The sequence below is a fragment of the Xenopus tropicalis genome, chromosome 9, assembly GCF_000004195.4.
Source record: "Xenopus tropicalis strain Nigerian chromosome 9, UCB_Xtro_10.0, whole genome shotgun sequence".
Classification (NCBI taxonomy): Eukaryota; Metazoa; Chordata; class Amphibia; order Anura; family Pipidae; genus Xenopus; species Xenopus tropicalis.
The window spans coordinates 21,773,387-21,800,804 of record NC_030685.2 but is presented as its reverse complement, the minus strand read 5'-3'; the positions used below and the strand labels follow the sequence as shown (position 1 = coordinate 21,800,804).

Genomic DNA, 27,418 nt, shown 5'->3' with positions numbered 1-27,418 from the left:
AGCAGGGTTTAGTAGCCCTTCAAAAGAATGCCAGATCCTCCAAAGTCTCCATTTTGTGAACAAGATAGGTAAAGGTCTGTGTAAATACAGCCATAAGCACTCACAGAAACGCTGCACTGAATCCTCTATCAAAAGAAACACAGGATTTCTTGTCTCTTTTTTTGTAAACATGATGTTCCAGTGTCTAAATTCCTCTCAGAAACATCCTTAATTCCCATGGCCAGAGTCTGCACAGTTCTCCCCTCTCTCCTGCTCCCCCTCCCTTAGGAATGTGTGATCTCAGCTATAACGGCTAGAGCTGCAGGAAGGAAGCTACTTAAAATGGCAGCTGCTATCTTAACCAAATGGAGAAAGCTTCTAAAGCTCTTTACTCAGGTCAGTGTCTGATTTGAACCCCAGGGGCCCACCAGAAAACCCTAGACCATGGGCCCTCTCTCCAAACTATTTTTCATTGCTTCTTACTCACCATGCTATAATCTTTTCTTCTTAATATTTAGTCTCTTTGTTCCCAAACTTAAGGTGGCCATACACGGGCCAATTGTAGCTGCCGATATCCGTCCCTTAGACTCGGCAGCTTATCGGCCTGAAATCAGCCAGATATTGATCGGGCAGGTTTAAAAATTTAGTCGGAACTGGAACTGCATTGGCTTGTTGATGTGGTCCTCGAACCGACTGCACCTAAACCAGTCGTTCTAATTTTATCGTTTGGCCCTGAATTAGCCTGAATTATCCTGAATTATCCTGATATTGCCCACCCATAAGGCAATCGGGAGAAGATCCACTCCCTTGGTGACCTCGCCAAACGAGTGGATCTTAGCGTGTATGGCCACCTTTAGGCCAAACTGTTAGAATCAGGAGGGCCCACTGACACTTGGGCCCACCGGGAGTTTTCCTGGTATCCCTGTGGGCCAGTCCCACACTGACTCAGGTACAGTAATGGTTTCTGCAGAATAAATATAGTGTTCTAGGTGGCACTACTGTGGCAAATCTATTGGCAGTAAAATGCCAAAATGACTTTCCTTCTCCTTTAAAGGGGATGTAAACCCTGCTGCACAGCACTGCTCCACCAAACTTTATTCAGTTGCTGCTAGACTACAAATACACTACAAAAAAATTACACAATTATCTCTATATGTAAGATACCAGCAAGATACCAGCAATAGTGCCGGTAATCTGCATTCTAATTGGTGAATTCTTTTGCATTTATAATGAATTTTTTGGTCAGTAGAATGCTCATTAGTGAATTTTGTTGCATCTGTAATGACATTTTTGACAACTTCTGTAGGGGCACAGTGGGTCAATCCTAAAAAGGAGTTCAGACAATTGGGAATTTGTCATAAAATAATGTGTTATGCTACTTTTGTGAATCAACAACCCCCGCCCCCCCACAGGTCATGTTACACCACCCTGAAATTCACTGCTCCACAAGTCCAAAAAGTCCTTTTATTTCAGCCATTCATACGCGGCTCTGGATCCCTGGGTCTGTTACATTGCGGGGCTGCTGCTGGGATTCTAGGAAGGTGCATCTGGCACTATGAGGAGGATGAATCCCTCATCAGCATGAGCAGCATCTGGAAGTAATCAACCCCCCCCCCCAAACCTTAACCCCAGTTGGTGCTGCTTCTAAAAAAGTTCCCTGGGAATCAGAGCTCCTTGTACATTAAAGAGGTTTCGGATTTCACAGAGAAGGAGCACACACTTTTTTTTTTTTTTTGAGTAAATCCCAGATTTCTGGGAAAAGCAGTAAGGGAGGGAGGAGAAGAGGGAGCTGGGAAGTGACTGGCAGCAGGGATTGGAGCTCGCAGGATGGAAGCCTTCTGTGTATAAACCTGGGCACTGAATATCTGCAAGAAATGTGCTCTGCCGGATAGTACGGGGCACCGGTAAGTGCAAGGCTTTACTATTCTTTAACTTGCTGCTTCTTGTAAAGTTCTGCTGAGTTTCTTGTTTCATGAAAAGGAAACCTGGGGCCGTGTGCTCTACTCTTACACAAGCCCCCCGTATACACACTGCTGCGCTGTTCTTAGGCTACAAATCCCACTATGCTTTAAAGGCAATGGAAACCCTGCTGCACCGCACTGCTCAACCAAACTTTATCCAGTTGTTGCTGGACTACGAATCCCAGAATATTGTAATACATAATGAAGGTTGAGGCATGCTGGGAGCTGTAGTCCCGCAACATCAAGGTTGTATTCTTAAAGCAAAATAGAACTTTTTCAAAATATTTTACCAAATCTCCAGGGCCAGGGGCTGCATTAAAATGTAAAAAGTCCTCCAATGAGAATCCCAGCTGATCTGTGTAAATAAGGCTCCCTGTTCTTTGTTCCTGCAATTGGAGTTGGGAGCAATAAGCACAGTTTCCCAGCACTGAACAAGTCTGTTCTTTATCCCCATGTCTGATTCCTGTGTCATATAATGAAGGGAAAAATGACATACAGGTCCTTTTCAAAAAATTAGCATATTGTGATAAAGTTCATTATTTTCTGTAATGTACTGATAAACATTAGACTTTCATATATTTTAGATTCATTACACACAACTGAAGTAGTTCAAGCCTTTTCTTGTTTTAATATTGATGATTGTGGCATACAGCTAATGAAAACCCAAAATTCCTATCTCAAAAAATTAGCATATTTCATCCGCCCAATAAAAAAAAAGTGTTTTTAATACAAAAAAAGTCAACCTTCAAATAATTATGTTCAGTTATGCACTCAATACTTGGTCGGGAATCCTTTTGCAGAAATGACTGCTTCAATGTGGCGTGGCATGGAGGCAATCAGCCTGTGGCACTGCTCAGGTGTTATGGAGGCCCAGGATGCTTCAATAGCGGCCTTAAGCTCATCCAGAGTGTTGGCTCTTGTGTCTCTCAACTTTCTCTTCACAATATCCCACAGATTCTCTATGGGGTTCAGGTCAGGAGAGTTGGCAGGCCAATTGAGCACAGTAATACCATGGTCAGTAAACCATTTACCAGTGGTTTTGGCACTGTGAGCAGGTGCCAGGTCGTGCTGAAAAATGAAATCTTCATCTCCATAAAGCTTTTCAGCAGATGGAAGCATGAAGTGCTCCAAAATCTCCTGATAGCTAGCTGCATTGACCCTGCCCTTGATAAAACACAGTGGACCAACACCAGCAGCTGACATGGCACCCCAGACCATCACTGACTGTGGGTACTTGACACTGGACTTCAGGCATTTTGGCATTTCCCTCTCCCCAGTCTTCCTCCAGACTCTGGCACCTTGATTTCCGAATGACATACTTTGGACCACTGAGCAACAGTCCAGTGCTGCTTCTCTGTAGCCCAGGTCAGGTGCTTCTGCCGCTGTTTCTGGTTCAAAAGTGGCTTGACCTGGGGAATGCGGCACCTGTAGCCCATTTCCTGCACACGCCTGTACACGGTGGCTCTGGATGTTTCTACTCCAGACTCAGTCCACTGCTTCCGCAGGTCCCCCAAGGTCAGGAATCGGTCCTTCTCCACAATCTTCCTCAGGGCCCAGTCACCTCTTCTCGTTGTGCAGCATTTTCTGCCACACTTTTTCCTTCCCACAGACTTCCCACTGAGGTGCCTTGATACAGCACTCTGGGAACAGCCTATTCGTTCAGAAATTTCTTTCTGTGTCTTACCCTCTTGCTTGAGGGTGTCAATGATGGCCTTCTGGGCAGCAGTCAGGTCGGCAGTCTTACCCATGATTGCGGTTTTGAGTAATGAACCAGGCTGGGAGTTTTTAAAAGCCTCAGGAATCTTTTGCAGGTTTTTAGAGTTAATTTGTTGATTCAGATGATTAGGTTAATAGCTCGTTTAGAGAACCTTTTCATGATATGCTAATTTTTTGAGATAGGAATTTTGGGTTTTCATGAGCTGTATGCCACAATCATCAATATTAAAACAAGAAAAGGCTTGAACTACTTCAGTTGTGTGTAATGAATCTAAAATATATGAAAGTCTAATGTTTAACAGTACATTACAGAAAATAATGAACTTTATCACAATATGCTAATTTTTTGAAAAGGACCTGTATTGTAGTGCTGGGAATCAGCATTCTCACTGGTCAATTCTTTTGCATTTATAATGAATTTTTGGTCAGTAGTTTCATTGGTGAATTTTGTTGTATCTATAATTACATTTTTTGACAACTTCTATAGATAACTGGGGGCACAGTGTGGCAGTGTTGTGGTTATAACCACAACAATAACCCAAATGAGAGGATCTGCAGGGCCAAATAGTATTAAAGTTCAAGGCAAATGCTACTTAGCTAAGTGCCCCCAAACCAACTGAGCCCTTGGAATGTGTCTCATCTGCCTACCCATAATTCTGGCCCTGCAGATAGGACTGGAAGCTTTCCTGATGAGGCCCATTCACTGAGAAGGAACATCAGGTCTGGATTGGGATTAAAATAGACCCTGGCATTTCTAATACACAGAGACCCAAACAGCCCCCACCAGCCCAATAAATAGTGACTCCCAATGGCATCTTACAGCAGCCCCTCTGGCATTTGCCAGAACCCACAGATTACCAGTCCGGGCCTGTTCTTTGGTACCTCTCCTCCTGCTGTAGGTACAGGGTGGGGAGCTGTGCCAGGACAAGGTGTAGATGTGTTTTGGGTGTAGTTCGGGGGGTCCGATTCTGAAGGCAGCGGTACAACAGGCAAGCAAGTGGTGGCGTCAGGCAGGTCAGCAGGATAGGTAAGGGACTGGGCCAAATAGTAGTGTCTTAGGCACCAATATAACTTGGCCTAGCACTGGCAACTTGTCGGCAACACTATTCTGCTCTGCAAAGGCAGTAAACTTTGGAGTTGAATTGTTGTCCCATAATGCCAGAATTTGCTGTTCCAAATTTCTCCACACAAATCTAGAGTACAGTATACACCAATTTGAAGACAGTGTATGTTTTTTTTGTTTTTTTTTGAGTTATTAGGGGTCATTAACTTTTGGAAAGGCAGTATACAAAAAACTGAAACACCACTCTGCACACCTGCCCCCAGAAATACAGCTGTGCCTGTGCTCTGAATCACTGTATTCATGAGGGGTGGGGAGGCATAAAGGTGTCTTTCCCTCCCCACCCCAATATACTCACCAGGCCCAGACTGGCAATCTGTGAGTTCTGGCAAATGCCAGAGGGGCTGCTGTAAGATGCCATAGACAGTCACTATTTATTGGGCTGGGGGGGCTGTTTGGGTCTCTGTGTACTTGGAATGCTAGTCCAGACCTGATGCTCATTATTCAGATGCTCAAGTTAGGTAGCAGTGGAGGATGCAGGGCCCTGTCCTTATCAAGGCTGGTCTGTTCCTACCAACACCGTATTTTCTTTCCCTAGCACAAGCAGCCAAGCACAGTCATGCTAAGATGCAGGATTTATTTCCCACAAGTGCAATGAATAATTGGTATTTACTCCCGCTGTGCAGTTATTTTCCTAGCAGTGCAGAAATATCCACTTCCTCCAAGCGCACAGATGCTGCCCAGGCAGCCGAGGGGGATGCATTAAGGACGTTAGATTGTAGGTTCCGCAAGGGTAGGGGCTGATAGGAATGCTGTATCATCTCCATAAACACTCTGCAGAATAGGTTGGTGCTAAATAGATAGTAGTTCCATTAATAGAAAACACCAATAAAGGCTCAAATGACGACTGGATTTGTGTCATTAAACGCCCACCCTTATCTGCAGTCTTGGACTGAATGACTCTCCATCATCATTTGATTTTCCTGGTACAGATGACAAGTTGGATAGGTTTCCTGTGACTCAAGGCATCGTGACAGTGTTGCAATATCCCTAAATTCTCTATGTAAGAAAGTCCAGCCATGTGTGTATGCACCGGGTGCAACTAATATAACATTGTTAGGAACTGGTTAGTAATTATCTGCCATAGATACACATAGTACTCTGATTGATTGCTGCGTTGTTTTGCTTAAGGAGGATCTAAATGCTCTTGCTTGCTCTTAATCAACCATATGTTACTCAGGACTACAAATCACATCATAGATTAACATGCTGAAAGATGTAGACCAGCAACAGGGAAACCGAAGCTTTCAAAATATGCTAGAATTTTGTGTAATAACACTTCTGTAACAAGATATAGGCTTCTAAATGATTTTTTTTCCATTATATAAACACATAAATCAAAAACATAAATTATTTTATGCACAAAAATACAACTGATTTTCAAAGTACCATGTCTCCTGAATGCACCAATACCAATTATATAAAGTTTTATGGAGATTTCTCACTTGTATTGGACAAAAACTCCCAGCAGTACACTACCAAAGTTCCAAAGTACTGCTCCAGAAAGCTAATAATTACAGTACAGTAGATCTACCCTTGGAAATAACAGATTCAGGGAATCCATAATAGGTAGAACTGTCTGTCTGCTCCAAAATACCAAGTTGCAATGCTTCCCTAAAGTTATCGGTTTTTATAAAAATTTGTGAAATTTTGAAAAATCGCTTCAAAGCTTCGAGTCAACAGCATCTTATCTCCTACAGGTCACAAATTAACCAGATAAAACATCCTAAATATAAACGCCAGGGGTCCACTATACAGTTTCATGCCCAATGTGTATAGGTTTACCTAAGTAAGTGGCATGTAGGGGCCTGAAAATTAAAATACCATGTGGTGTATCGTTTCTGTCATTTCAGCTCCTACAAAGTCGACATATTTACACCATTTTATCTGGGATAAGGCTACACAAAGTATGTTCACCCCAGAAAGCCATACATTTTTGGAAAGTACGTGTTCCCCCCAGATCCAAAATGGGTACCCATGTCTTTCTACTTCAAAGTACCAAGCCACAAAGCTTTTCTAAAATTGCGATTTTGATGAAGTTTCCATAACCCACCTCAAACCTTCCACAGGTCATAAGGTACCAAGATAAAACATCCTAAATATAAATGCCAGGGGTCCACTGAACAGTTTGATGCCCAATGTGCATAGGTTTACCTAAGTATGTGGCACGTAGGGGCCCCAATGGGAACATACCCCCATATGATCTATCATTTCTGTCATTTTAGCTTCTTCAAAATCAACACATTTACTTACAAAAAGTAAGTTCTCACATATATTGTCGGAAAGTACACGTTTCCCCAAGTCCAAAATGAGTACATATGTCTTTGTACTCCAAAGTACCAAGCCGCAAAGCTTTCCTAAAATTGGTGATTTTGTTTCCATTTTGCAGCATCTTATCTCCCACATATCATTAGGTACCAAGATAAAACATCCTAATACGCCAGGGGTCCGATGAACTGTTTGATGCCCACTATACATAGGTTTATCAAACTACATGGTACAAATTATACCTTGTAACACTAACTTCATGGCTTACACAGGGTTGGACTGGGCCGCCAGGACACTGGGAAAAAACCCGGTGGGCCCCAGCGGCCTAGACCCAATTGATGTTTCCGCTTCCCCCGGCTGCCGATGTCCTCCCCTGACGCGTTTCAGTTACGTGCGCTCGGGGGAGGACAGTGGGGGTTGGGGGGGACACGGCAGGGGCCCCTGCTGTGGGTGCAGGTGATGGGGCTGGAGGGGGCACCTTGGGGGGTGCGGGCCCCTGAAACCCCCAGTCTGAGACTGGGCATACATTTACCTTATTCATAAACACATGGCCAGTTTTATGTGTGGTAAAAGCTGCAAAAAAGTAAGGTGACCCCAGAAAACCATATATTTTTACATTTAGACAAATCCAAAATAGGTAAATATTTTATTCTACCCAAAACTACCAAACACCAAAGCTTTCCTAAAGTTAGTGGTTTTGACAGCATTTCTGAAAATCACCTGAAAATATTGCAATTTGCCTCATTTATCTTGCACAGTTTCTTGCATACAAAGGCAAATCACCCCAAATAGGAACACCAGAGGTCTACTGAACAGTTTGATGCCCAATATGCACTGATATACCAAATATGTATGTGGTATGTACGCATCCCAATTGAAAATTGTGCATATGGATTTTATTTGCCTCCCAAATCAATTTCTGCAAAAAGAGCCCCATGACTGCAAATTATATGTAGTAAAAACCCTGTAACTATACAAAGACCCACAGAAAACCATATATTTTTGGAAAGTACACATTCTGACAAATCCAACATGGGTAAAGAGTCCTTTCTACACCAAAGCACCAATCTGCAAAGCTTTCCTAAAGTTAGCAGTTTTTATAATTTTTTTGAAAATCACCTAAAATTGTTGCAATTTGCCTAATTTATCCCACACAATTTCTTACATACAATGACATGTCACACCCTAAATATGCCAGAGGTATACTAATACAATTGGGCAAATCAATGAAATAACAAAAGAAATTTACGGCAAAGTTAGTGGTTAGAATACCTGATCCAATAGTCAAATTTGAAATAAATAGTTTTTAGGGGAACCAAAAGACAAAATGATAAAATAAAGTACTAAAAAATACAAACAAACAAAAAAAAAAGTTTGTGTGTATGCATGAACTAAAACTTGTGTAAATGTGTATGTGAGTGTGTAAATATGCACTGAAGTGTGCTAAAGCAAAAAAAATAAATAAAAGCTACCATTACTAAAAGGTGTATTGTGTGTGTAACTGCATGTATGTGTGTATAAATTTATGTGTATGGGGAAAAAAAAATTAAAAAAGGCCTTTGTAGTGATGGGGGACCCGAGGTTAGCAGCAGGAAGCGCATGGGTGGGCACAGGGGGGCTGGAGAACAACAGACAAGTGGGCGATTGTGTCTGCTGTTAGAAGTCGGGTCGTAGAATTCGGACCGGCTTGGCAGCCCCCTTGGCTTTTTACCTAGGGTGTTAGGGGGCACAGAGGCCTGGATTTGTGGCATAGCACGTCCTGTCCCCAGTGTTCCATATGCAAGGTAAAAGAATGTGCTTAGACGCGATCCTTAGCGAGGGGATGGGAGCGGCCTCTGGGCACCGTAATTAGAAATCAGGCATTGGGGGCACCATCTGCGCTGGTGCAAAAAGCCAGAGAGAGCCTTTACTGCCAAGAACGTAGGTACTACGTGCTTGGTAGGTAAAGCCTTTACCTTCAAGACCATAGTATTGATGTAATGTTAAATCTAGAATGACTAGTCTGCCCATTCTATAGCTATAACCATTGCAGTCCCTATAATTAGCATTAATCCTTGGTTGATTAGGGTCGGACAACCCTAATTTTGAACACTGTTTTAAGTCAGATGAAGAACTTGCTCTTTTAACCAAACCTCTTTCATAATCCTTCCTTCTTACTCTGTTCCACATGGTATTCAAGGAAAGTGTCTGTAACCTGCTCATATTGTGCAAATTTAGCAAATATCCTGTGAGTCACTTACGCCATGGAATCATCTCAGCCTCTTCTGATTACAAAATGTAAGTTGTTTTTTTTAATTTTTCCACTAGATGTACAAGTCTAGAAGTCTGCCTCCGTCAAACAGCAGCTTCTCACTAGCACCAAAGCCCTGGAGATATAGGAGCAGTCCTTGAAGCTGAACGTTCGGAGAGGAGTGTGACCCAAGGTGTCTTCTGGGGCTGGTGAGTCTGCAGAGAAAGTCACATATGGAACTGGAACAATGAGACTATGTCGAGTAGCGCTGATTTGAAGTAGAAAGGATCCCTTGATGGGTCATTTCATCATTACTTGACCAAAACACTTAATTACAGATGCAGGAGAATTCACCAATGAGAATGCTGATTCCCAGCACTGTCTCAGGCATCTTGCTGGTATCTTACATATAGAGATAATTATATTTTTTCTTCATTATATGACACTGGAATCAGACATGGGGATAAAGAACAGACTTGTTCAGTGCTGGGAAACTGTGCTTATTGCTCCCAACTCCAATTGCAGGAACAAAGACCAGGGAGCCTTATTTACACAGATCAGCTGGGATTCTCATTGGAGGATTCTTTTGCATTTTTATACACTTGCTGGCACTGGAGAGCTGGGAAAACTTTTTATTGAACAATATTGCTTTAAAAATTCAATCCTGATGTATCTTGACTACAGCATCCAGCATGCCCTAAAGGGAATGTAAACCCTGCTGCACTACACTGCTCAACCAAACATTACAAACCCCAGAATAATGTAACATAATGAAGGTTGAGGCATGCTGGGAGCTGTAGTTGATCAACATCAAGTTGTATTCTTAAAGCAATATTGCACAATAAAACATTTCCTAAACTTTTTACCAAATCTCCAGGGCCAACGGTTGCATTAAAATGCATAAAATCCTCCAATGAGAATCCCAGCTGATCTGTGTAAATAAGGCTCCCTGTTCTTTGTTCCTGCAATTGGAGTTGGAAGCAATAAGCACAGTTTCCCAGCACTGAACAAGTCTGTTCTTTATCCCCATGTCTGATTCCTGTGTCATATAATGAAGAAAAATAATTATATAACTATTTCTATATGTTAGATAACAGCAATCAGTGTTCTCACTGGTCACTTCTCTTGCATTTATAATGAGGTTTTTGGTCAGTACAATTTTCTTGCACCTATAATTATGTTTTTGACAGCTTCTATAGCAGAACTAGGGGGCGCAGTGGGACAGCGTTATATTATATATTAAATAGGTGACCTGAAAAAATGTAGCTTTAAAGACAAAGTAAACCCTATAAACAAATAAGGGTAGCAATGAAAAAATGAGGTTCACATGTCATAAGCTGATGCTGCAGTCTTGATTGTTAAACTGCTTTGGTTTCTGAGCTGCCATGTAATGAAAATTTACTAATCACCCTTATATGGTGACATTTATATTCTATATACAGGTATGGGATCCGTTATCCAGAAAGCTCCGAAGAAAGCCCGTCTCCCATAGACTCCATTTTAATCAAATAATTCAGATTTTTTTAAATTGATTTACCTTTTCTCTGTAATAATAAAACAGTACCTTGTACTTGATCTCAACTAAGATATAAATGATCCTTATTGAATGCAAAACAATCTTATTGGGTTTAAATAATGTTTTATTGTTTTTTTAGTAGACTTAAGGTATGGAGATCCAAATTACAGAAAGAACCCTTATCCGGAATACCCTTGGTCCTGAGCATTCTGGATAACGAGTCCTATACCTGTGTGTGTGCATATATATATATATAGTATATTAAGAGTCTGTCCCTAATCTCAGTCAACAGACAGCCGCACAGAGCTAGAATTGCCATCTTTTTGAGAAAAAAGGCATCGGGCATCATTATTTCCGGCCAGACCAGTAAAATACGAGCCAGGTTGCAACCCTACACAGAGCATGTGCTTTTAGATGAGTCGGGGAGCTACTGGGGGTATATTCTGCCACACAAATCTTCACTGCTAAAGGGATGTGGTCGCCTTGGGCTGGTACAAAAGCCCCAAACATTATACATTATGTGCTGCATTTCTAGCCTTCCTCTCTTAGTTCCCCTGTAAGCTAAGTTTTTTTTCTTTCTTGTGTGCAAATCACAGCATATCTCTTGCTCAATACAGTGAAACGGGACTGACTGCATGTTGGGACTCAGAAGAAGTGTCTCTGGAGACATGGAAGCTGCCAGAGCGCTACTAGCGTTACTCCTGTCATGGATCCTGATGGTGGAGTCTCAGAACCTGATTAAAAACAGCAAAGAACAGAAGCTGGAAGGGCAACTCCTCATCAGCGAGGTGAATTCAGATAACCCCGGACACGACACTGCCGAATTCTTAGAGCTCTATCACACAAGTGGGCAAAATGTCTCTCTTGATAACTACACATTAGTTTTTTACAATGGTAAAACCAACATGGCGTATAAAGTGTTAAATCTATCAGGGCGATCCACAGATAAGAGGGGATTTTTCTTAATTGGATCAATTGGGGTGAGCCCTAAGCCTGCCATTATTCTGCCCACTAACACTATCCAGAATGGGCCTGATGCCATTGCTCTATATTTCGGGAAGGGGCCCTACAAGGAGAATATGAGAGTGACCCGTGAAGGCTTAGTGGATGCCTTGGTACATAAAGCAAAGAGCACAGATCAGGCCGATGTTCTGCAAAAGGTTCTCACCCCTGGGGCGGAAGCATTTCTGGAGGACGCCAGCTTTCATACCTCGGATGAGTCCATCGGGCGGTGCTTGGAGCTGGATGGACAGTGGAATTTTAAAATGACACACATTTCTCCTTGGAATCCCAACTTCTGCAAAGGTTTCCCAGAAATCATGATCAATGAGGTTCCCTCTCCCTTTGCACAGGATCTGTATATAGAGATCAAGGGTCCCCCATCTACTCTCCTCTCTGGCTTGGTGCTGGCCTTTATCAGCGGCGAGTCCAATGAGATCTACTACTCTACGGACATTAGAGGTCTGACTGGCCGCAATGGGCTCTATTTGCTTGAAGGTGAAAAACACGACAATCGGGGTAAGTCCATTCCTGCCTTTATTTTTCCCCTAACTTACTATTTCATTTAGTTTAATCCACCCATTATCTGCCACCTGTTTCTACTAAGTATAGTCTGATCAGTAGCAGCAATTGCCCAAAGGTCTGATTTATAAGTGATCCTCATCACTTGGTAACCCTCTGAAAAGTACTATCCATCTCACAAGCACATGCAGAACAAAAATAAACACTAAGCTTTGCCAGGAGCAATAACCAATAGCAACCAATTGCCAGGAAGCATATACTGGTCACCAGCAAAATCTTAATGGTTGCTATGGGTTAGTACTCATGGACAACCTTAGTGCCTTTTATTACATATAAGGACAAATCATCTGGTTTAGAACATACACAACCCCCTTACACAGATTATAATTGCACTATGGCTATTACATACATGTGCATAAACATGCAAGCTGATGTCCAGCAACATGTGGGTATGGTGGGGCCCCAGTTTAACCCCCTTCTTGAGAAAAATCCTGCTCCTACGGTGGCCCAGTTAGTTCTTAGATGATTGAAGGATGAGCATTGGGTTTCCGCTGGCCCACTTCTCATTCATCCCTCATTCTGACACTGGTTGCTTGGGGCAGGTACCATAACAACCAGGCAGCTATGTCAACCCTTTAGGCAAAAGATACAGAACCAAAAAAAAAAAAAAAAAAATGTAAAAAATCTCCCACTGAAATTCATCTTGTCTGTCATTGTCTGTGTGATAAAAAAAAATTAGGTTATCTTTCACTAATTGCACAGCTAAAGACCTAAAATATATGTAGCATAATAAACTCTCTATTATGGGTAGGGAATATATTATGCCATATATATTATGATTAATTTGGCAGGGTAATGCAGGAGTGTAAGTTATTATCAATGACACCTACATTCATAGCCCTGCATTCTGTGCCACCAACTTAGAGTGGGGGGGGAAGGGGGCAAGGGGTCCTAAGTTCTCACGGGGCCCCTTCTCTCTGCTGGCTGCGCTGCAGGATCTCTTTTCCCCTCTATACCCTGGGGGTATTAACTGTACAGTTTACAACTTTAAATAGATCCAGCAGTAATTAAAAAAATATAGGAATATAGGTCTTTTAGCATATACGTCAGGTATTTCCATCTGTTGCTGAACCGCTTAGGACCCCCTGACAGCTTTTATTTTTCTTGCTTAGCCCAACAGACGCTGCCTGATACCGTGCGCTTGATGGCTAAGGGTGGGGGTGCTGTGGCCCTCTACCTGGGGAAGAGCAGCAGGATCCTACCCAAGACCCCCTTTCCTACCAATGGTTTGATCGATGCCTTAGTGTACACTGATTATGAGGGTACGGTTTCCCAGCCCCTCCAAGAGCTGACTGCGGGGCGTCCCATTATTTACTGGCAGCATGGGTAAGGAACGAGGACTGTAATTCATTATTACTTCACTGACGCAATTAATTTTCTCATTGTAAATGGGATGTATAACTTCTTCAAGGGGGATGTAAACCCTGCCGAGCTGCACTGCTCAACCAAACTTTATTCAGTTGTTGGTGGACTACAAACCCCAGAATAATGTAATATATAATGAAGGTTGAGGAATTCTGGGAGCTGTAGTCCAGCAACATCAGGGTTGTACTCTTAAAGCAATATTGCACTTAAAAGCAGTATTGAACTTAAACACCACATAAAGGTCATTCATTGTCTTGCAACCTCTTATGATGTTCAGTTAAATTGCAATATAGAAATACAGGATAAAGAATGTCCGCAGCATTTTCCTCTGCTAATCCATCCTTTCTTACCCCTTGGGCAGGAATAACAGCACTGCTGCAAGCCGCTGCACTGGGCCAGAAGGCAAACTGACTGCCTTTCTGCTTACAAACAGTACTCCGGGCCAGGCCAATGACTGCAGGCCAGAAAGTGTCCCCGATGATGTCCACCTATGTTTTAGGATAACAGGTAATTTATAACTCAACTCTACAGCGCTGCGTACATAAGTAGCGCTTTATAAATAAAGTTATACATACATACATACATTATACATACAACTCAAGCACAACCTTGCATTTACCCCCTGGGCCTTTATTCCAACTTCTAAGGCTGTTTCTTCTTAATGGAAACATAAAAAAATGACTTTTAGCTTGAATGTTTAGATTAATACATTATCCCTTGCATTAACCCTTTCTGACCTTTAGCCTGGGTTCCACATTGCTAGTGACAGTCCAAATGCCCTATCCATGTGTCCATGCTTGTAATTTGAATTAATGCAATGAGTCCTGTCTGTGTGCTCTTTGGGCCACCAAGCACAACTGCTCTGTCTGCTCTATGTGCCTCATCTGAAATACAGACACAGCCTGCTGGGCTGTATGGCACCATTCACAGACCAAGGCAGGTATTTGCTGTACTTTCAGACTGAATGCCAACAGGGCCCTCCTCATAGGGAGAGGCAAGATACTGGGGCCCAGTCCAAGTGGGGGAACTGCCATGACTGCCATGAAAGCGGATGGGGATCAGGGGCACGGCCAGTGTACTGGGCCCCACTATTCTATATGGCAACCCTGCTTGCTAAGGTTTTGCAACCTATTCCTGGGCTATTTCATCTTCTCACAAATAGCAGAATTCAATTTACCAGTCTGTTTAATTAACAGTGACTTGTTTCTTTGCAGATTGTACCGTGTGGGAGGGGGAAAATGTCATCTCTGAATTCCAGGCTGCTTTGGTTCAGTCGCTGCAATCTCTCTGCCAGTGTAATGTCTCCTCCAGCTCCTTCATAGGTGAGTAGATCCCCCACAACCCCCAATGCAGGGAATTTTTCTGTGTTCCAGTGACTTTGTTGAGCTGTGGATCTGTGCCCATGGGATTGGATAGCTGCAGGCTGTGAATGCAAGTTAGGGTGACCAGATCACTTGAAAAATCAGAGACACGCCTAAAAAGAGTGCAGTTTATTTTAAATGCATTCAGTGCTGCCCTGCAATATGTATTAGATGTGTCCCTGAATGTTCAAGTGATCTGGTCACCCTAACCTCCATTCACAGCTTGCAGCTATTTAATACCATGGGCACAGACCTTAATGCAGGCCAGTCATGGGTTTTCCTGCTTTTAGTATTGATGTCCAGTCCCACTGATACAGAACCACAGGACCATTTAATATACAGATTTTATGTATTTTAGTTATATTTTTTGAAGCCGTATATGCCTGCATAAAGCACTAATTAATTATAAAAAAAATATATATAGTTTGTTAAATGGGAGATAATGAGCTATGTATCAACAAACCATAAGCTCAGGCCCAGATTTGTGGTGAGGCTACAAAGGCCCGGGCCTAGGGCGACACAAATGTAGGGACGGCATGCCGCCCCGCCGCAACGTAATTTTGACATTTTGTGGCCATACGGAGCAATGGGGACTTCTTCCCACTGCTCTTTATAGGAGCTTAATGGGGAGGTTTGTTCGCGCTTGCGCCCCAGGGGGTGCTAATGGGGGGCTCTGCCTAAGCTGCAGCCTTTCTTGTGCTTTGAGATAAGGAGCAGCTCATTATAAAGTTGTCTTATTAGTAGACTTGTAAATTGTTTTACTAACTTCTCCTTGGCAAACGGTAACCAGAAAGTGAGACCAGGAAGTGCTAAAGTGGTTTGCTACTATTAAAATCAGCAGGGTTTATCCCGCTAAAACAAATCCTGTTGTGCCGGTATTTTGTGCTATTTTGGAAGTGCTAAAGTGAAGTCATGCAGTCAGATATAATCAAGTCTCATTGCATTATGGGATAGTATGATGGGGATAGTACCCACCGGTTCAATGACTGACCTGTTGGCTTTATATGCAGATGCAAGGCTTACCTGCGACTCCACTTTGCTCACGCTTCACATGCAACTAAATGCCTCGCTGACCCTTCAGAAAGCTGATTTTCAAGAACTTCAACAACATTTTGTGAGCTCAGGAGACACTGTCATTGTTGGTGGCAGAAATGCCACGGTGCTGCCATCGTGTCTTCCACTTATTGCCTCTTCCACATTACCCTCGGCTACAGGTAACTGGTGTTAAAGCAAGCAATACAGATTCATGGCAAGACAGTATTTTCATATGCTACACAAGAACCCTGAATACCCTGTAATCTACAGTATATCCTTTATAAACGGTGCCAGTGATGTAATTTCTGCAACATGACTCTTAAAATGTACGTAAAACACGGTTTCTTAAAAATAAAGTAGGCTCAGTTGAGCCACTGGACAGCAAGTGGAAAGGGTGACATTGGGGGGGTAGAATGATAGTTGGGGGGCAGTGACAAGGAATCCTGCTCGTCCTCATTATTACCTTTATACAAAACCCAGGCTTAAATGGGTCTCTTACGTTTTGTAACAAACCAAATATCTCTTCTATTTCTGTATATAATATACAGTTATGTGGTTTGTCTGCTCTTCCTCTGTGGAAAATTTCCTCATGCAGACAATGCTGCAATTAACCAACAAGGTTATGAACTGTATATTTAATTTGACATCCCCTTTCTTCCTTTTATTTCCTTTTTTTCTCGTTATTGTACTCTTGCGCAGCTAGGCTGAGCCACACCCTATATTTGTGAGGCGCCATGTTTATTTGTGTTGTGACCATACCATAAAGCAAACAATTTGTTGTCAAAGGGGGACTAGAGAGTACAGGGTCAGGCTGGGTCCCACCGGGACTGCAAGCTTAAGTGCCCCCCCCCGTCGTCTGCCTGGCCACCCTTTTCCCTGTGTGGTGTGTATTTCCATTCCATTTTCCTTTACTTTGCAGCTGTAATTGGGGGCTGTGATCAGGGCAGAGGGGCCTGGGTTGGCAGGGCACGCCAGGTTTTTTTCCCGGTGTCCCGCCGGCCCAGTCCGACACTGAAACAGTACCGAAAAATAACAGTGAATCTTTAAGCTTATAAAGTCTAAAGGGACTAAGTACTTGGATGGTTTGCTTTAAAGAAGGAAATTATATCCAACACTAAATAATCTAGGTTAATTATAATATCTGTAATATTGCTTCATGCAGACCCTACTACGGAAGGACCACCTACTTCAGAGGCCCCAGCCTTGTTGATCAATGAGGTCAACCCCAATACACCGGGTGCAGCTGAAGATATGGAATATATTGAGCTTTATCACCCAGGAGGTAGCTCCTTCAGTCTGGATGGCTACTGGCTGGTACTCTACAATGGGAAGAACAACTTGGCTTATCTTGCACTAGACCTTAAAGGCAACCATACTAATACCCATGGTTACTTCCTGGTGGGTAGCAATAAGTTAAAACCTCTTCCTCACATCTCGTTACCCTTCAACACCATTCAGAATGGAGCAGATGCAGTGGCTCTGTATTACCGCCCAGCAAAAGGATACAAAAAGAATATGGAGGTGACGGCTGAGGGACTGGTGGATGCCATTGTCTATGTGTCCGATGTGGGCGATGATGCCAAGAGATTATTAAAAGTCCTTGCCCCAGGGCAGGAGGCAGTCCATGAGGATGAAAGATTTCTTCTGCAAGATGAGTCTCTGAGCCGATGCCATGGGCTGATTTTAAAGGACCAATCCAGCTTCCAGGTAAGTGAGCACCAAACAACACCACTATTCTCTATTAACTGGCACAGATAACAGTGGAAAGCAAGGCACTACCAAACTACTGAGCATAAAAGTGATTGCAGTCATTGAGATAAGAAGGCTCAGTAAGGCCAAGCATTGCTCCATAGCCTTTAAAGATGCAATTCTATGAAAACTGGTTTTATTTAGTGTAGGAAAACAGCCAGAACTAAGTAGAAGTGTATTTCTGAGGACAGGAATTCTACCTACATGGCACACATGGAATATGCCTGCTGATAGGTTTAGCAAGCTGTAATACACTATGTGGTAAAACGAGCATTGCAATAAGGCTCAGTGGTATGAGACCATCCCAGATTAGTCTAAACACTGTTATATAGATGTGTATGGGCCTCTTGGGAGGTAGCTGTACAGGCCATTGTGGTCCAAACAGATTGCACCTGGCTTGTTCACACACAACCTTGCTAGATGATGCTCCTTAATGCTCACTCGAGAGGTCAGTGGTGGGTGCCAAAGTGACTGGGCCCATGCTCTATTTCTGATTCCCTTTGTAGGTTTAACAAGGTGATCAATGCAGTATGGGCATCCACATATGGGGCAAGATTGCAGTCTTCAAATCCTTTTCCTCCTTAAGCTTTGTAGGCAAATTACCAAATCCTATACCCAATAGAAATGGCTCTTCACTCATGCTGAGGTCCCATGGTTTGCTTGTTCAAAGAGTAGGCCACATTGTTAGATGCCAAGAACATCAGCCCATATATATATATATTTCAGTCCTTGTTAGTGTCCGCACTCCAAAGCTTATAGCTTTGTGCACAGCCAAAACGTAAGTATTCAGTAATAAATGTTCTGCGGCCGGCACACCCTTAAACTTTGTCAAAAGTTTATTTTCAACATATTGTTTAAAAAGAATCCGAAGTTTTGGTCCTCAATAGGGCCTTTCTTAATATATATATAATAGAAAGAGTGCCGCACACACAGGGACCTGACACAAAAGAAAAAGTGTTTTTATTGAAAAAATTCCAACGTTTCAAGCACAACCAGTGCTCTTCCTCAGGGACACTAGTTGTGCTCGAAACTTTGGAATATTTTCAATAAAAACACTTTTTCTTTTGTATCAAGTCCCTGTGTGTGTGGCACTCTTTCTATTATATTTTTGTTTTTGACCTGCACCAAGGGCATTTGGACTTGTATAGGGTGTGCTCCTCCCTGTGTACTATATATATAATGTATCTATTATGACAAAGACACAACAACTGTTTGTTCTACATTTTTTTAAGGTCACCAAGATTACTCCTCTAGCAGATAATGACTGTCCAAAAGCAGTTCCCTCCAGCCTTCCCTCCGTGACTCCTACCATGTCTGAGTCTTCTCCCCCAGTTCCTTCCATCCAACCAATGTCTATTGTGATTAATGAGGTTGGCTTGTCCCATGGCCGAGAGCTGTACAACTTCATTGAGCTAAAAGGGCCACCGGGAGGCAAACTGCATGAACTTATTATTGTCCTGTATGATGTGGATGGGAAGGTATATGATCGGTTTATGCTGCAAGGCATGCTGGGTCTGAGCGGAATCTACGTGATTGGCACCAACAGCACATCGAGTGGTACGTCGGTTGTGTTTTTATTAATGAGAATTACTTTTAAAATGTCCAAATCAAGTTATTGGTTATTTTGGCCAATAACTTTATCTATATATTCATATGTATAATCAGGCTGCAATGCTGCAAGGTCAGATAAAATCTAATCCTTCGGCTGGTCCTACACAGAGAGATGTGGCCAGTTCACTGTGAAGGTGGTGGGCCAGATGGGTGATTGATCGTTTGACTCTTGGGCTAAATCAGATTGCAACGTTGTCCAGATTGCAACGTTGCCAGGTCTTACTGATGTTTTAAAATGAAATCGGGTTGGGGTTTTTTTTGGCCATGTAGGGGCAACTTGCTTGGGAGGTTGAGTCAGTAGCCAATGATGGTCAGTGTATGGGCACCTTTGGTCTCGAGTAAACAGTCCCACAATGGTCATTGTAACTCGGAACACTTTAATATAAAGCTTCTTTGGGGTCACAATAGCTTCTTAGCAATGCCTCCTCCAGGTATGGGAGCACCCATGTTTTATAAAGCACAACTTGTAGAAACCATAACTTTCCTAAACTGTGGGGCTGGCCCCCACATGCGTCATGCTTCTCCTTTGGACTTTCAAAGGGGAAACACGAATCAAAAAAGTTTTGTGATTTCACACAATGAGTGCCGGCTGTAACTAACACAAATTCTCACCTCTTCTCTCTACATACAGATCAGCTTCTCCAATTGTTGTCTCGTCCCAACCCTCACGTCACACAGGCCTTGGCTTTGTATAGGGGCACCCTGGAGAGCTTCCCATTGGGCAGCAGCATAACCCAGAAGGGCCTTCTGGATGCAGTTGTGCACTCGTGGGAAGATGGGGCAGATGCTGAAACTCTGAGGGACTTAAGCAAAGACAGGATAACATTACATGTTGAGCAGAGGTTGGTATCAGATGGAAACCCACCTTCACCAGTCTTTTATCAGTCACTCAGTACAGATAGCTCATAGGTCTGATTCACTAAAACAGATGCTGCCTTGTACCAGTGCTCTTAGATCATAGCAACCAAACAGAGGTAGGCTAATAACAAAACCTAACTGCTGATTGGTTGTTACTGGTCATGGCACTGGTGCAGTTTAGCATGTTAGTAAATAAGCACCTTTTTATTTGTTAATAAAACTGATTAAGAGTAATATTTTTCTTGTTGTAGGTTCTTATCTGTCAGTCGGTGTCTTTATGGTAAAGGCTCCCATAGATCAATGCTGCTTCCTGTTCCACATCCCAGCCCTGGCACTGAGAACCTGTGTCCCACCAGCATCGCGTCATTGCAACTGGATTTCTGCATGAAGGACTCCAGTCTAAGTAAATAGGGAAAGAGGTTTGGTGGGGAAAAGGCCATATGGGTTACCCAAATGTTGGAATTCATCTTCATATTCATATACTTTAGCATCGTATCATGCTGGCAGCTATGGTCTTGCAGCATCAAAGATGATTTAATAATGCAACACTGTTTAATAAAGGGGTCTCTAGGGCCACCAAGCACAAGGTACAGTTGTGGCTTAAGGGAGGTCCATGGCTAAATGCCTACTTTAATGCAAAAGCTTCCTCCAATGAAATTCCTGCCAGATCTCTGTCATTTTGCAATCATTGCTGGAGATGTTTATCACATCTGCTCCTTTTGTTTTGGTTCTTGGCCCATTTTGGCCACCCATACCCTTGGCCAAATTGGGCTGATCTAATCATTGGGCTGGGCCAACAAACGGATCATGGGTGGTGCCTACAGGAAGTTGGGCCCATTAAGTGAGAACTGAATTAATCTGCTGAACTTCCAAGCCCCACTAGACCCATTAAGTCTCACTAGGGCTATTACATATGGGGCAGAGAAGTTACCAATACAGAGCTGTCAACCAACCCCATGTCATGAGGGAGATAATGATCCATTCCAGGCCCTTTTGACAGTTCTGCCAGTATCATGGCTAGGGTTGGGCATGGGGAGGGGCAGGCATGGACATGATGCACCCTGATCCCTTTGGATCCCTTTGGATCTGGGTTGGCTTTTCAACCTGAAAATTCTCACTTAAGTGACTCATCAGACAGTAAAAGATAAAGCCATTGGGCCTGATTCACTAAAGTGCGATAAAAATTATTGCACGCCGTTTCGGGGATCTTTCAAAATTAGTACGTAGCGTATTTTCTGCCGAGTGTGATAACTCTAGCACTTCTTTTTTTTTCTTACTTATATTTTTATTGGTTTTTGGGGGGTTTTTTTGCAAATAAACATTTATACAGCACCTCTCTAGCACTCTGTACTCTCCCAGGGCAAAATGTCGCCAGTTTTATGCTGCCGATTGTCGTGTACGTAATGTCGTGACAATTAGCGCATTCGATAAATAGCGTGCATGCGAAAAATACCGCTCACGTTATTTATCGTGTCAAAAATATTGCATGAAATACCGCGCGTAAAATAGCGCAAGTGTACTGATAGTGAATCGTGCGAAAAGTCGCGAAAATTAAGATGCGATAAAAGTTTTAACACGCGCTATAAATAGTGCGCGTTAAAACCCATCTTAGTGAATCGGCCCCATTGTGTGTTACTTCTCTAGGCGGAAGATTTCTCTCAGCCTGCAACAAGACAACAGGGTTAAAAATAATTGATGAGATTCTCTTTGACTAGGGAGAATATATTGTACCGGGCAAATATAGAAAAGACACAGCAACTCACCTGGATGGTTTAAGGGTTAACCCCCATTCATTGTAATGTCCCAGCTACTTGTTTGTCCTTCAGGAGTAAGGTCAGTGGCAGCAATGCTGATCCTGTATATAAGCAGAGAGAGTTGGCAGCTTGTATGTGACAGCTTGTGCCGCCATCTCCAGTGACAACCCCAGTTGATTTCTCTGCAGATTGTTCAGAGTTGGAGCCAGCAGAGCAGAAGACAATGAACAGCCTGAAGACCACCCTGAGCCTGTCCATGAAAAACCACTGTAAAACAGGCTTCACTCCTCCATCCTACATACAAGGTACAACACTGACCCGCCTCATCCTGCAGCTTTCCTGCTTTTGAATATTTGCCTGTTGAATGAACGTGGTCTGCAGAAACGTCCCCAAATAAAAATACCATTGAGACAATATATTCTCACAAAATGGAAATGCATGCTTGCTTCCTGGTGGATGCTTTGGCATGTCTCCAAAATCCTGCAGGGTTACTATGGACTCTACTAAGACTCTGCACAAATGTGTCCTGCAAAACTGACCAACTGTGGTGGCAAGTTCTGCAAATCTCCCTTCAAACGGGGCTTTCATTACTCTTTTAACTGGACTCTTACCTTTAATTTCCTCTTAATACACACCTTAAAAATACAAGAAGGTACCCCTAAACCACTTTACTGGGTGTCATGATTGTACTAATAAGTAAGTCTGTGGAACCCTCTAATCTCAACCTGTGAGGAGAGTGAGGGCACTGGAATAAGAGAAAATATGAAAGTAGAGAGATGGGTACCTGTCTACTGAGTGGGGAAACAAACAAAACTGTGCCCACAGCCCTGCCTATTACCATCTTGTACCCCTAAGGTGAGGGTCTATTAGAAATAATGCCTCTGCCGCTATATTAGCTCGCCCACGTTAGGACACTCACCCAAAGTAAAGACTCCTTCCCTAAGGTTGCAATAGATTGTGGCAGCAACTAACCACAAAAATTACTCTTGCATACCATTCCTATTACTTCTCTGAGTCTGAGTCTTCAGCCATTGCTTGTACATAGATATTAGAAGATGAATTTTACCAATAGCTGATAGGCCATACTGATATAAAGTGTAATAGTTTCTGGTCCCAATATATGCAGGGTCCTAGACAGCCACTCCTATCTGCACCCCTCAACAACAGCTGTTGTAAAAATAACTCATATCTGTAAAATAGTGGTCAGACAAGCCCTACAATGATGAGTCCTATTATAAAAAGATATCTGCCCTCTTCTACTTCATTTCACCCCTTTTAATCTTTGAACCCATGTTTTTCCTCCTAGATTTGCAGCTCACATGCGCCCAGAACCAACTGTCCATCTCGGGCAACATTTTGACTTACCACAATGACCAACAGTGCATCGAGAGCTGGAATGCTGACCTTCTCACTCATCCAGAGCCATTCAAACTGCAAGAGAGATCTCTAGAGCCTCTTACCGCTTGCCTAGTTCCAGAGAAGGTGCAAGGTAAAGAACCTGTTGGCTTTTTTTCCCCCATCATCCTCAGTGATCTTATGGGAGGTGACAGAACAGTCTTTAGCGTAGGCTGATTACCTTTGAAGCCCCTACACTGTTGGGGTTGAGTTCTACCTTATGGAATTGGTTGGTACAGAAGCTGTGCAGCTAGAATGCATGGCAGATCAGTGCTCATAGCTTATCTCTCAGGCCCATCTGTCCTGTGGTCAAACCAGCTGTTGCCCAAACAATCTGCCTTTTACCATCTGGATGGACAGCCTCTTTTCCCTCTATTTCCCATACATACACACATTTCTTTACTGGACATGGACACTAGGTTAGAACAAAACACAGATACCTTAAGTGGTCTCCTGAGATCAGGCTGCTGCACAACACCTTCAGTCTTCAGTGAACCAAGGGAAGAAGAAGGACAATCAAGGATTTATTTATCTTAAATGTCCACTTCTGTCTTGTTCAACCCCTAGCTAATAATGTAGATGGGTGTCACCTGTGACCTCCATGCTGCCTGCATTCTCCACCAGAATCGTTGGGGGGAAATTCATTTACTGGAGACCACCACTTGAGTTGAAAAATAGACAAAATGTATCTGGTGTGAGCTCTATGGATCCTGAACTTACAAAAGAACAAAGAAACACAGAGTTAATATAGACTTTTCCTCTGGGAAAGCAATACACAGGGAGCACAGAGTGGTTACAAGACAGCTATCACTTCACAACACACAAAACAATCCTCTAGATTAGAAACTGCTCTTTCTGTTGATGAGGTGATTCTATTCTCGAGGCCAAGGTGGGAACCAAATAGAAACCAGGGGGGCTTCTTGGGGGAATCTGCATACACAGAAAATTGTTCTTTGTCAGAGAGAACCATTGGGAAAGGAAGTTGGTTAATAGCTACAACTAGAACATAGAACAATCAACCTGATACTTGTTTCTCATTCAGGGACCTTCAGGACGTGGCACATTTCCCTTCTCATCGTGCTCTTCCTCTTGTTGTTATTTGGCGCAGTTGGGCTTATACTTTTCTTGCGGAAAAGGTATGTTACTGTATCTTTAAATAGGCAGTTCACCTTCAGCCTAGTAAGCGGCTTCCGAAGAATTTTTGATACTTGTCTTATTGTTATATTTGATGGGTTTTTACTTTTTTGTTATGCAGAGGCATGGTTAGGCAGCAGTCACTAAAGCTGCTACTTACAGCTGGTTTGCCTGTGTCCTGCCCATGACCCAACAATTTCTACACTGCCTTATGTTGCATTTACTTACTAACATAATTCTCTCTTTTTTTTTTTTTTTATCCCAGGCGCCCCCAGAACTACACCAGCATTGAAATGAATCCCCACCTAGAACTCACATATGAATACTAAGAGAACAAGACGTGGCTAAAAGTTGAAGATCCCCTAGCAATGACAATGGCTGCATTGTGTTTGTTGAGAAACGCGCTACTGCAAAGGGGGACTTTTTATTCATGTTATAAATCAGGGCTCTGAAACCTACAAGCTGGCTTGCTGATCCACAGCAGTTGGCAAAAGTGGTGTTGCTTGGAGGCAAATAACACAGCAGGGGTGTTCTGGGGGAGTTAATGAGTAATGGTGGCTTTGGCTAATGTAAGGGACCTTATAGAGGCTCTTGTACTGAAGGCAGTAGCTTGGCAGTGCCAAATTCATATTGATGTGCACTTTAAGAATGTCCATTCCCTTTGATTTTGCTTATAGAGAAGAATGTTCAACTTTTCATGCTACATTTCTAAAGCATAAGCTTTGGTTCACTCAGAGTGTGGGACTATACGGCAGAGGGAGGTACTTGACATTCAGAATGATACGTTTTACCAGGATCATGCCTTTCTGTAGCTCCCCATTCTCTGGCAGGTACTATGGTTATGCACCTTTAATAATATGGTTCCAGATTTTCCTAGTAACAAGCAATATTGCCAGTGGCTGCCGGCTCTCAAGTTGGCACATTCGAGTCAGCAGCCTATTGGCTTCAAAGTGATCCTGTCATTGGGGCTTTCTAAATATTGATAAGACTGTATAGAAAATGCCAGGGTGGCTTTAGGCCCCAAGCCTGCACAATCCAATCTGATCAGCTTGTTTTGGTGAACCGCTTTGGTGAACAAAACTGGGCATTAATCTGAATGCTTGGCAAAACAAGTGTATTCTAGTCCTACTGTAGGGCAACTAAAGAGTATAAATACACCCAAGCAAATTATTTTGAACCTATTTTCTGGTGGTTTCCCTAACCAACATGAATAATGTTTTCTTTTTCCACTTTGAAACCACATATTGACCCTCAATACTTCAGTACTGTTTTGTAACTTCTAAAGAGCTGTGACAGCTCTGGGTGCAGGGTGCCTCCTACTTTGGTCAATAATTGCCTTGAGTCAGCACCCTATTGGTCTGTGCAAGGGTCCTCAATAATACATACGCGATAGTGTTAGATAATTGATTGCACTGGGCAGAAATTCCTGCTGGCTGAGAACCTCATTGGGTGGTGGAAGGGGCCAATGGCTGACGGCACACAATGTGCCAATGGTGTGACACAGGGACGAGGCTGCTTCCGATGAATCGCACCCGATACATTGATTGTTCGATACTGAAAAACTGTTCCAAAAGCCATGTTTTGTTGTTGGAAATGCTTTTTATATGGAATTTGAGAATTTGAAAAGTTTTGTTTGCAGATTGTCAGATTTTTTTAAATAAAGTTGAATTTACTTTTGTATATAAAAACTGTGGAAAGAGTTCTTTATCCAACATATCGCCAGTTGGAAATGACACCAAAGGACATGAAGGGTTCCCCATAACGGCTGAGAGCGTGCTCGCTTGCCATCAGTGCAGTTACAGAGCTGCCCACTAGGGGCAAAACTCCATGTTAGACTTTGTAGGATGGTGCAAGTTGGATGTAGCCACATGAGTTAAAATATAATGGGACTGATGTGTAAACTACATGAAAGATCTGCCAGCCAACACGACGCGCCTGTCGGAAGGGAGAGCTGCACGATGTGCCTTTATGCGACAAGATAAAATCTGATGGTGCCTGACAGACTTTTCTTTCTCACTGAAATACACTGACTGTCGGATGTAGATGAAGGAACAATACCCACCATCTGACTTTATCTGATCCGACTTTACACTTCAGCCTATGGGGATCAAGTGTTTTAAGATCCTATAAAATCTCACGCTGTTGCATGACTAGATCAGAAAGAATCTAATGAAAATCTCCCATGGAGTTTAGCCTATAACCAAGGGTAGCCGCAGGAAATACTGGGACAGGATATTTATCAAAGGTAAATATGTGAATTTTAGAGGTTTTTTTAATTAAAAATTTTACCAAACTCAAAAGTGTGCTTATTTATTAAACGCAAGTATAAAAAAATAACTTTACAGAATAAAAACAAGAAAAAAACTTTAATGCAGCAAATTTACACTCTACCCATCACTTCCATTGGGTTTAAAACTAAAAAAAATTCAAAACACTCATGAAAAAAAAAATCAATTTTCCATTAGATTTTTTTGCACTGCACCACTCAAGCAAAAGTTACGCAACTGTTGCCGGACTACAAATCCCAGAACAATTTAACATATAATGAAGGTTGAGGCATGCTGGGAGTTTTCCAAAACTTTTCCCCAAATCTCCAGGGCCAGCGGCTGTATTAAAGTGCAAAAATCCTCCAATGAGAATCCCAGCTGATCTGTGTAAATAAGGTTCCCTGGTCTTTGTTCCTGCAATTGGAGTTGGGAGCAATAAGCACAGTTTCCCAGCACTGAACAAGTCTGTTCTTTATCCCCATGTCTGATTCCTGTGTCATATACTGAAGGGAAAAATG

General features: G+C 42.7%; 1 protein-coding gene across 2 annotated transcripts; it reads left to right on the top strand.

Annotated features, from left to right (window-relative positions):
* Nucleotides 1-1,615: 1,615 nt before the first annotated feature.
* Nucleotides 1,616-26,933, top strand: MGC145260 (hypothetical protein). 2 transcript variants are annotated; one of them, XM_012970585.3, is made up of 15 exons: nucleotides 1,616-1,883; nucleotides 9,352-9,483; nucleotides 11,387-12,308; nucleotides 13,484-13,697; nucleotides 14,098-14,243; nucleotides 14,951-15,058; nucleotides 16,108-16,311; nucleotides 17,295-17,839; nucleotides 19,114-19,438; nucleotides 20,124-20,334; nucleotides 20,602-20,753; nucleotides 22,293-22,409; nucleotides 23,411-23,593; nucleotides 24,542-24,635; nucleotides 24,899-26,933. In XM_012970585.3, the coding sequence occupies exons 3-15, from the start codon at nucleotides 11,426-11,428 to the stop codon at nucleotides 24,960-24,962; spliced, it is 3,246 nt and encodes a 1,081-aa protein (XP_012826039.2). In that variant the 5' UTR covers nucleotides 1,616-1,883; nucleotides 9,352-9,483; nucleotides 11,387-11,425; the 3' UTR covers nucleotides 24,963-26,933.
* The last annotated feature ends 485 nt before the right edge of the window (nucleotides 26,934-27,418 follow it).